Here is an 11,784-nt window from a genome sequence, read left to right on the forward strand (position 1 = left end):
TAAAGAGTTGCGACATTCCGCTCCTTGGTTTGCGAAAGTCACGTGGTACACACCGTCCATTTTGTGTCATAATCTTCTCGATGAACACATGCAAAGTATATGTGTTACGTACATTGAATACTGAAATAATTTATTGTCCAATATGAAAAAAGGAAATGCATTTGAAGACTGGCAAACAGTTAAAATCCAACCAATTATTATTATTATTTTCTTATTCATTTTGAGTTGATTTTTTATTCTTGATTATGTACACTAAATGATTTATATTTAAAATTATAAGAAGTCTGCGATAAAGAAAATTGTTTTGTTTTAACGTACTTTTTTATTATTATTATTAGTAGTACTGTATTAGTATGTTTTAGAAAATGAACCATTTGTAAGAACATACTCTGCATAATAATGCCATCCATGTTAAATATGTTCAGTAAATAAAATAAATATATCAACTTGAACTTTATATTCATTTGCCTGAAACAGTCATTCTATAATTATTTTTTTAATTACGAGATTAATTTGTTTCCGCTACGTAAAGGTGAGGTCACGTCAAAATATGTGGGTATGATGACCACTTAAGGCCCCGTGTATTCCAAGTGTGAAGGTCTGCGTAGGCCTAGGTTTATTCAAAAGGTGGGCTTAACGGAGCTTGACATTACGTACCGTAGGCTACCTGTATGATAAATAAGGTTTTTTATTATGTATGTTTTGGAGAGCCGCTCGATAGTACTGTAATTAAGATTACTTTAGGTTGTCCTCAGTCTTGTGTCTTTGTCTATTTGTATTTTATATTGCCTGAAAATAATAAATGAAATGAAATTTTATTTATTGAAATGAAAATTCTCCCGCCAGAAATCTCCTTTTTTTTTGACAAATAAAGAAATCTTAAACTTTGAATCTTGACTCATTTTCGGTTGGTCTGATTTGATTTTTACACAAATTAATAATAATATAATAATAATAATGATAATGGTAATGATAATAATAATAATAATAATAATAATAATAATAATAATAATAATAATAATAATAATAATAATATTTTTTTAAAAATTACCTGTCGTTTCGAACACTTCCTTAAACGTGATACTTAACCTAAACGTAATTGGAACTATAACATAACGATTATCATCATTTTGAATAACGCATACAAGGGAAAGTCGGGACATAACAATGTTTTCGTTAGCGTAATACTCAAAACTTACCGGTAATTCACTTCAGATTTTACTAAACAGATTAGGTAAAGTTCTGCTAATCTGTAGATATAAAAATTCCAATGAGTGATATGTTACATAGGGCCTATTGTACATTAAGCTGGAAATCACTAAATGAAAGATGGAGAGAACATTTACTTGTGGTTGTATTTAAGTGTTTACATGGTTATGCACCATCATATTTTATTTTCAATGTTTAATGATGGTGTCCATCACATATGCACTCGAAGTCAAAGTAGTAAAATCTTACCAAACTGGGGGATTACTCAAGGAAAACGAACCTTTCAATACCGATCAACCAAAATAAAAGAAATAGGCCTAACATCCTCAAGTGGAGTGTCAGAGTGACTTGGAAATTAAGGCCAAACATTAAGTAAATAATCCATACCACACAATGGTATAACAGTCCAACTATATTCCAGTTTCATTTTTCACTTTCATTTTATTTAAACTTTACAGACCTTCATGCATGGCTACATTAACAACCGTTAATACATAAGCTGCTGGTGTTTCTACATTAGCGGGGATTTTTAATACTACATTAGCTGTGAAGTACCGGTATGCTACATTAACTGTTGATACTAATTAGCTGTTGTTTTCTATATTAGCGGTTGTAACTAGGTACAGTACATGTATTGTATTATGAAACTATTGAACCGTGACAGAAGTCTGCTCTTGTCTTGCATAATCTTCCCGGTAGTATTATAAGAAGGTGTTTCTATGAATGGATTGTCCGGCCATAATGCGGTATGATAATATAGGCCTGTACGCGTATCGATTAAAAGGTAGGTCATTATCTTACCTCCCTGCTTACACGTATACAATTAAATACTGTTTATTAAAATTTAATTAATATTTTATGAATATTTTTTTAAATTACATTTCTGTTAAACTTACTGTAAAAAGCCTGTCTGTGCTGTTATGGTAATCTATCGGTATTAGTTTCCGACGAAAGACGTTTGTTTTAGTAGGATAATGAAATTATCTTATTGAAACTGCAATATAGACCTGCTAGGTTTTCCGTAACAGATTGCGTATTATACGGTATAGTTAAAATAGCAGGCACGTGACACTCATACCTGGCTATTTTTTTAGATTAATCATGCATCGATCGCTGTTATATTAATTATATTAGGGAATCACTGTTCCCTAGTAATACAGTATTTCACGCGAACATGGTGTCTGTCTCTCTCATCGCTCTGCATTCGTTGTCAGGGTAGGAAGGTCTGACAAAATATATTTGCTTTAATGATGCCTAGGTCGATAAATAATGCTAATAATCATAATAATGAATACTGTTTAGTCCTTCTACAAATATATTCATGCTAAATAACACACACAAAAAAATATATTACAGGGAGTATGACAACTATGTTATACAATTGAATTGAACACCCTATCACGTCGATTTATGTATTCATTTTTAATTTAAGTAGATGTTACTAATGACTTGCGTAAAAAAATCAGCCGTAAGAATATGATATTAAATACTTTTGCTGGATATGAATATCTTGGCTGTTATATTTTTTTTTATCTTCCTGTTTTTTACATCTCCCATGGTCCTGCTCTCAACTCTTCATTACAGGCAACAGGATTTTCTCATGACCAAACAACTTCACTTCCCAACCCTCATAATAATAATAATAATAATATTAATAATAATAATAATAATAATAATAATAATAATAATAATAGTAATAGTAATAGTAATAGTAATAAATGAAATTATCTTATTGAAACTGCAATATAGACCTGCTAGGTTTTCCGTAACAGATTGCGTATTATACGGTATAGATAAAATAGCAGGCACGTGACACTCATACCTGGCTATTTTTTTAGATTAATCATGCATCGATCGCTGTTATATTAATTATATTAGGGAATCACTGTTCCCTAGTAATACAGTATTTCACGCGAACATGGTGTCTGTCTCTCTCATCGCTCTGCATTCGTTGTCAGGGTAGGAAGGTCTGACAAAATATATTTGCTTTAATGATGCCTAGGTCGATAAATAATGCTAATAATCATAATAATGAATACTGTTTAGTCCTTCTACAATATATTCATGCTAAATAACACACACAAAAAATATATTACAGGGAGTATGACAACTATGTTATACAATTGAATTGAACACCCTATCACGTCGATTTATGTATTCATTTTTAATTTAAGTAGATGTTACTAATGACTTGCGTAAAAAAATCAGCCGTAAGAATATGATATTAAATACTTTTGCTGGATATGAATATCTTGGCTGTTATATTTTTTTTTTATCTTCCTGTTTTTTACATCTCCCATGGTCCTTCTCTCAACTCTTCATTACAGGCAACAGGATTTTCTCATGACCAAACAACTTCACTTCCCAACCCTCATAATAATAATAATAATAATAATAATAATAATAATAATAATAATAATAATAATAATAATAATAATAATAATAATAATAATAATAGTAATAGTAATAGTAATAGTAATAATAATAATAAAAATAATAATAATAATAATAATTATACGGAAAACAGCGACACACATCACATCAATGGTGCATCCACAATAAAACTATAAAAATCAAAATAATAATAATAATAATAATAATTATAATAATGGTAATAATAATAGGGCCTAATAACAATAATAATAATAATAATAATAATAATGATAATAATATAACAATAATAATAATGATAAGATAATAATAATAATAATAATAATAATAATAATAATAATAATAATAATAATAATAATAATAATAATAGTAACAGCAGATGTTTGTATGATCGACTCCCCTCGAAATTCATATTCCCATTCATCTTACTAGTGGGTCACTTTGAAAGACGTTCCGGCCCTGGTAATAATAATGTAATTAATGATACAAATAATATCAATTAATCTGTTCCACATCAAATTTCTAGGTGATATTGAGGTTGATAGCCGTCAGCATAACATCATTTGCGATCCCGTCTTTTCATTTTCTCCATTTTTCTTGAATCTCGTCATTAATTGTCTATATGTTAAAATCCGTACTACCTGTTTTTTTCTTATGATCTGAATTTTATATGAGTAAATTAGTTACATCTGTCTACAGCGTTAGACTGACGGTTTTAACCTTAATGCCCATACCCTTTTTAAATAACATTTACAGAATTCATCAAATATTGTGTGTGTATTTACTAAATTTCCGGGAAAATAAGTATGATCTCATTACAGTCCCCACCCAGCATAAGAAATAAATCAACATCTTCGTTTGACCAAAAGAGATTCCATAACTCTGAAGGTCCCGATTCCTGAAGCTCACATACGCAAGTATCCTGCTCAACATTTACCAATTTGTTCTCGTCCCATTTGCTTATTCTGTTTTCGAGCTAAAGTGTGTTTGAGCGGGACTTGAATTTTAGTTGGGCACCAAAGAAATCTGTTTTAAATAGTAGATAATTTTCTTACAGTTATACTTAGATAATGATGATTGTGTACAAGTTTTACTTCCACTCATCATTATACATTTGACGATTGATACAGATAAATGACTTGTTGAATCACGTGGGATATCAATTGAGAAGACATGTTTAAATCCAGCGTTGATGAGATAGAATGCTTTTGATAGAACTAGCCGTTTGCTTCTTAGGTTAACATCATCATTATGTATGGCAAACAATGCACTTAATAACAGTTTCTAAAGGCCATCGGTGATCATCTAAATTAACAAGTATGTCAACATATTTAATTTTCTTTTCATTATTGATATTCTCATTATCCCAACCTAGATCATTGTAGTTCAGATGCCGGCGTATTTCTTGGTGCTTTAAGAATTGATTTATCAATTTGTAATTGTAAAGTTTTCTAATTTGTTGTAATCACTTGCACTATCTGAGGCAGATACTGCACACGCATAATTTGTGGACGGAAGCATAGTTGTCTTCCACAAGATATCCCTAAAATAAACTCTATTAAAATTATTCTGACTATTAGATGGATTTAATGTAACCGATTAATCTGTTACCGTACCTTTCCCTGTAACCTCATAATATGAATACATTTGGAAAAGCTCCTAGATATATTGCTTGACACTCAGGTACATATAACTACCAACTTCTGTAACATGATGCTCACCTAAAGGAATGTTTATTTTTGTTTGTTCGTTTGCCAACCACAACTGTATTTGACTTATTAAAGTTAAAGTAAAGTCTCCATTTTTTTTTAAAAACTGACTCGTAATATTAAGCATGTTTTTAAAATCAATTTCATCATTACCAATTATAAAACGACGCCGTCAGCCCAAAAGAGCAGCTAATTGTTATACCTGAAGTATAACAGCCTACTTCTTCATTACGTAACATTTTAGAAGTTCATTAATAAAAATATAAATTTAATAAAAATGGGAGACAAGACGCAGCCTTGTTTAACACCTTCGTTAACATCGAAAAAATATGTAACAGCATCACCAAATTTAACATTGCTGTTAACGCCGTATATAATTTATCTTTTATAAGGCCTATTCCATACTTTCACGGATACCAGTATTTCAAGTAATCGACAAAAGGCCGTTTCGCCAAACGTATCAAAAGCTTAATGAGGTTTAGTTTAAGTAGAGTTGTCCGTTACTTTTGTATTGAATGGGATTGGTATTAATAATAAAAGTGATCAAGTGTGGTGTTTGGCACATCCTTGGCCATAACGTTGAGTTGGTCTATGTAAACAAGTGGATAATAAAATTGAAAGGTTCCCACATGAAAGATTAAAAAAAAAACATCCTTGGCCATTGTACTGATGTCATCGTCTTTGCTTTTTGGAGGGATTTTAACAGAACAGAAGAATTCTTAACCTAAATTAGCAATATCTTTATATAATGTTGTCATCTCATTACACATTCAATATCAAAAGCTAGGAGAACAACATACGTGCCTGAAACAAACCTTGACACCAGTGTTGCATGACAGATAGTGATGTAACTGAGCCGTGCTGTTTCAATAATAGGCGAATAAGGCCAAATAACAAAAACTATTGTGTTGGCCACGGCCGACCGACCCAAAATTGAGGTTCGGCATTTTATTTATTTTTTTTTTCACTACAACGAAAAATATTTCTTTTAATGAGCTAAAAAGGCTGGAATATATCTATCTTACTGGACGGTAGGTGATACAACAGTGTTATGAGATCGTTTTGCTCTTCAATATAGATTTTAAAATGACATTTGTTGTATTTTTTGTGTATTTTCTACTTTTTAGGCATCAATTATTGGTCAAAAAAAATCTACGCAGCTACACATATTTTCGATTTTCCCAAAACGTGGCCAACACAAGATTTTTTTTGGCCTTACCATAGATTAATGGAGTCTAAATACTCTTTCCAGGAATTTAAATAGATTATCAATAGGCCTACAGTACCACATTGAGACTAGCTGGCTTAAAACGTATTTTGACAGGAAAAAATACGGATGTTTCACTTTGGTATTAACTAGTATGCAACTCTGGATGGGAGTAATGAAAATTGATGTTTGATTGTGGAATGTTTATTCGTTTTAGTTCACAGTGACCAATCCGGCGTACTTCCTATGCTCTGCTCCGGGCACAAACAATAGGCCTAGTTTGCAATACCCGTAACAATTAGAACTTCTGCCTTGGTCAATCTAGTCTCCTGGTAGGTGTATTTTGTAATATTTTGTTAGTATATCAGGCGAAATTGATTTTTTACATTTTGCGAATGCAATTTATTCATTTCATATTTTAAAAGCAAGCAAAAAATAAATAAAATCCATCGTTCGCTAGCTTTGATTCTCAATATTTAAAAAGAGATAAACTATGTATACAAAAAAAAAAGAAACCCCCCCACCAAAAAAAAAAAAAAACCCAAAAAACAAGGAGTATGAAATAGGTAACTCCAGCTAATTAAGTCTCTACAATCTACTACTCGATTCAATTGAATTCGACTCGTCATCGGGCGGAAAATAACTCGAGCCGAGTATTTTTGTGAAGAGAACTTACAGAGAACAATGTAGTCGAATCGACGGCTATCAATCATGAACTTACCCTGCAAGCCTGGCAAAAACAAAGTAGGATTGCCTCATGATAACGACTAATAATTGCTATAAAGATGCTGGTAGTAGTTTAGTTTATGTAAAGAAATGTTAAGTGAACAGAAACGTATTCAGTCATTTATTAAAATAGACATGACATATAAATAATAGACATTCCACATGTTTAAAGACAACCTCTGCAATGTTAAAATGATGTGCTATCTTCGTACGCTGTGACATGACTGGATGGCACATAATAAAGTTTTTTGCGAAGTTATTTCCGGCCTCAATGAAGTGGAATATTGACAACACGTATTTATTGACTTTAAACTGCAATAAATTAATACGGTGCTGTATATTTTTGGCATTTATTACGTCCGATTTTTGTTAATAACAAGTACGGCTTTGGAGCATCATATTCAACTAAAAACTTACTAGTTTAAATTGTTCATGTATCTTTTATATTTATAATTACATACAGGATTGCCTTCAACCTTTAATAGTGTAAACATCTCTTATTTGGGCGAGACCATACCTCCTTGCTTTCATCACATTACCCCCTTTTTGGATTGATCTTGTCTGTCGCCCAAATCATGCGAGACACTGAAAAAAGAATAAATAAAATGTTGTCTGTAAAAAAATATATTTATAGAAACCATTCAATTGCATAATTAAGAGAAGCTATCATGTTTTGCATTTGGAGTACTGTACTAAGTATTTATGCCAGACTACACCCAGTTTATAATTCATAATACACAAAAGAATAAAATAGGTATGACACAAACAACTCCTAGCACAGCCGAAAACTATTGTAGACTAGTATCAGGACACCCATTGTGCACCCCACCTTACAATGGCATGATCTATTGTTGGATGGCTTTTCACAGGGGTGGCTTGCTTCCGATTTCCGAATCATGCTACCAGGTTCATTCATAGTAAAAAAAATTAGGTTTGCGCGTCAGTGTTATTCCCATTTTAATTTTCAGTGAACGCTAGTACACAATTATTTTTAAGGGTCGGTCAGTGTATTACCAGCAAACAAGGCCGATTTTACTCGAAACTGAAATTGATTTAACAGGAAGACAATACGGTGTTACGAGGCCATTACCATCTTCAGTAAGGAGTGACAGACTAATAGGCATACACGTCAATATTACTTAGATAAAACGAGTAGTCCTACGCTGGTCTGGTGTAAGCCTGCACAGTGGATAATATTATTTATAGTCTTTTTTTATAGGATTAATAACTGCATTGAATATTTATGTTATTCACAGGAAAATTACATTAGGTCTCAGAAAATAAGCCTTGTATATTTCTGTAGAAATGACGCCCTGTTTTCGACAACTTGTTTTGGCAATCATGTGTTCATTACTTCATTTAGGTTTAAGCAGCAGCAGCAGTTATGGTAAGTTTTCATGATTTCAAATTTATATATTACCTACTTTAACTTGTACATTAAAAAAATATTTCTTTTTATTTTGTATAACCTTAATGGCGATCACTTTCATGTGCACCTCCCGTTCAATTTTATGGGACACACTTCCTCTTCATATTAAAACTGTCATAAACGTCGCCATTTTCAAAAGGAAACTTAGGTCATGCCTTTATTGTAAAAGCTTTTCCACCATAGTAACAGCAATCGACAATGCTGATACTACATTTATTATTATTATTATTATTATTATTATTATTATTATTATTATTATTATTATTATTATTATTATTATTATTATTATTATTATTATTATTATTATTAGGTCTATTTATTATTATATTATGTTATGTTAAAATGTGAAAACATCCTCAATTAGGTAATGGAATTCCATTGAAACACATATCAAAATAGTTACGTTTTCACTTATTCTATATACTGAATTAAAAAATGAGATCTGTACTATATTATTTTTCTCTGAAAGCTAATATTCCTAATGAATGTTACATTAAATAGTAGCATACCGTAAAACCTCGAATAGAAGCCCAATGGACTTAACTTCGAGAAGAATCCCATCTCGAAAAGTCCGAATCCCCTCCTTGGTTTCCAAAAGTAATCGCAAAAAGAATGTCTATCTCGAAAAGAGGCCGATTTCGAAAAGAAACCCATCCACGACGGGTCGTAAAAATTCGAGGTTTTCGGTAGGCCTATAGGCTACTAAAGTCGTAGCTTCATGTAGGCCAAAATAATGACCATAGCTCTAACGATGTTCTTATTTTCAATAGATATCAGTTTCCCGTGTACTGAGGGTGAATTTCAATGTGCTAATGGAAATTGTATTCCTGATTTTTTGGTATGTAATGACAACAATGAATGTGGAGATAATTCTGAAGAGGCTGAGAACATATGTAGTAAGTCACAAAATTGGCAAAGTTTTCATAACTATATATTTTAATGATGTTTTATTGATTGATTGACTTTATTAGGAACTCGTACAAATGTACAGTAATACTTATTTCCATTATGGTTCTCATAGAAATCACTTGGCAAAACAATACAACTAATTTTCTTCAACATGATAACATTTCTTACCGACATTGGGTTATTCTTATGGGGAAAAACCCTGTTCATAGGCCAAAATTATAATAAATCCGCCATATGCATTATTTTCAACCACATTAAATGTTCATTTTTGTAGAAAAAAAAAAGAAACCGAGATTACCTTTCAAGGTTAAGCTGTCTCTACACTACCAAATTTTATGTGACAAATAAATATGTGATAAGAGGGTAGCCCAACACAACAGGGCAACATCCAGTAGGAGAGAGAGACGACATGGGGAAGGGGGGGGGGGGGCACGTGCCCGCCCCGTTTTGCCATTAATTTTTATTTTTAATTTCAATGGAATGTTATGTGCTATTCGCTTATTTATTCTGAAACTGTTGTCCACCCCCGTTTGAAAATTTTGGATCCACCCTTGATCAAACTGCATAATAATTTCTCACAAGGACTATTCAGCAAGGACACCCGAAATGTCATTAAATACAAAGACGTCCTTTATCAAAAGAATGACATGGTAACTATAACATCCAAAACGATTGCATCCTCAACTTCCCACGTTCAAAAGTAGGCCTATACATCGCCACCTTTTCCCACTCATCATAGGGTATATGCTAGTGACGTTTAAAAGATAATGGAATATGTGCATGGGAATTGTTATTGAATATGAATTCACCCAGAGTCAACATATCTAGAGTGAGGTGTATGACAATGCATAAACGAGTACGGTGCATGAGCTTAACCTCGAGAAGAATCCCATCTCGAAAAGATCGAATCCCCCTCCTTGGTTTCCAAACGTAATCGCAAAAAGAATGTCTATCTCGTAAAGAGGCCGATTTCGAAAAGAAACCCATCCACGGGTCGTAAAAATTCGAGGTTTTACGGTAGGCCTATGCTACTATAGTAGTAGCTACATGTAGGCCTATTATTGACAGAATATAAATGACCAAAATGATGATCATAGCTCAAACGATGTTCTTATTTTCAATAGATATCAGTTTACCGTGTTTTGAGGGTGAATTTCAATGTGCTAATGGAAATTGTATTCCTGATTTTTTGGTATGTAATGACAACAATGAATGTGGAGATAATTCTGAAGAGGCTGAGAACATATGTAGTAAGTCACAAGATAGGCAAAGTTGTTATAGCTATATATTTTAATGATATTTTATTGATTGATTGACTTTATTAGGAACTCGTACAAATATACAGCAATACTTATTTCCATTGCGGTTCTCATAGAAATCACTTGGCAAAACAATACAAATACTTTTCTTCAACATGATAACATTTCTTACTGACATTGGGTTATTTTTATAGGAAAAAACCCTGTCAACAGATCTAAAGTGAGGTCTGTGACAATGTCTAAAAGAGTATGGTGCATGAGAGTGAGAACATATGGGATAAACAAAATAGTTGGTTGTTACGAGACCTATGGTAAAAACAGGGAAAGCCATCTGGCATCTTGTACTGAACGTGAGCGCGGTCCCGGAACATTGCAGTTTAATAGGTGTAGTAAGGGAGGTGGAATTTTATAAAGATGGTCGTGCGTAATCTTGCCCGACCATTTTCAATGTATTGTAGAATTTTGGTCACGGCTACATGCTGGGCAGAGTTAGCCATGCTTGTTTTTATAGACCACGAATTGTCACACTTTAAAAGTAGGCGTACAATTTGTGACAAAACAGAAGGTGTGATAGCCGGGCATATGGAAATACTGTAGTCTACACGAGGAAAGCATGTGATCACTTTTCGAATTCGAAATTAGAGTAAGAACAAATCACCACTGTTTGTAACACGATAATTGCACGCTTATTTTTTGACCTCATCCGAGCCGAGCAAGTCAGACCGTTAGCAGCTTTAATAAATAAAAATACTTGATGTAGTATCACAAACCATGTCAATAGGACTGATTGCGTCATCAAATTAACGTCAAAACAAATTTTAATCATTTATATTTTGGCCTGAAAATAATTAAAATTCTTGGCGGTGTAATTAATAGGAAAGCTTCAGTAATAAATAATGTCCGGGCCCCATATTGCAGCTATAATAGTGTCTCTTATACACATCT

General features: G+C 32.4%; 1 protein-coding gene across 1 annotated transcript in view; it reads left to right on the forward strand.

The window, feature by feature from the left end:
* Positions 1–8,346: 8,346 nt before the first annotated feature.
* Positions 8,347–11,784, forward strand: part of LOC117103150 — a 22,602-nt gene continuing 19,164 nt past the window's right edge. Inside the window, exons 1-3 of the mRNA XM_033243660.1 lie at positions 8,347–8,629; positions 9,442–9,567; positions 10,705–10,830. Of these exons, the coding sequence (XP_033099551.1) occupies positions 8,548–8,629; positions 9,442–9,567; positions 10,705–10,830 (334 nt within the window). The 5' untranslated portion in view covers positions 8,347–8,547. The remainder of the gene's footprint in view (positions 8,630–9,441; positions 9,568–10,704; positions 10,831–11,784) is intronic.

The sequence above is a fragment of the Anneissia japonica genome, unplaced genomic scaffold (assembly GCF_011630105.1).
Source record: "Anneissia japonica isolate Jap-2015-1 unplaced genomic scaffold, ASM1163010v1 scaffold287948_len850469_cov200, whole genome shotgun sequence".
Lineage (NCBI taxonomy): Eukaryota > Metazoa > Echinodermata > Crinoidea > Comatulida > Comatulidae > Anneissia > Anneissia japonica.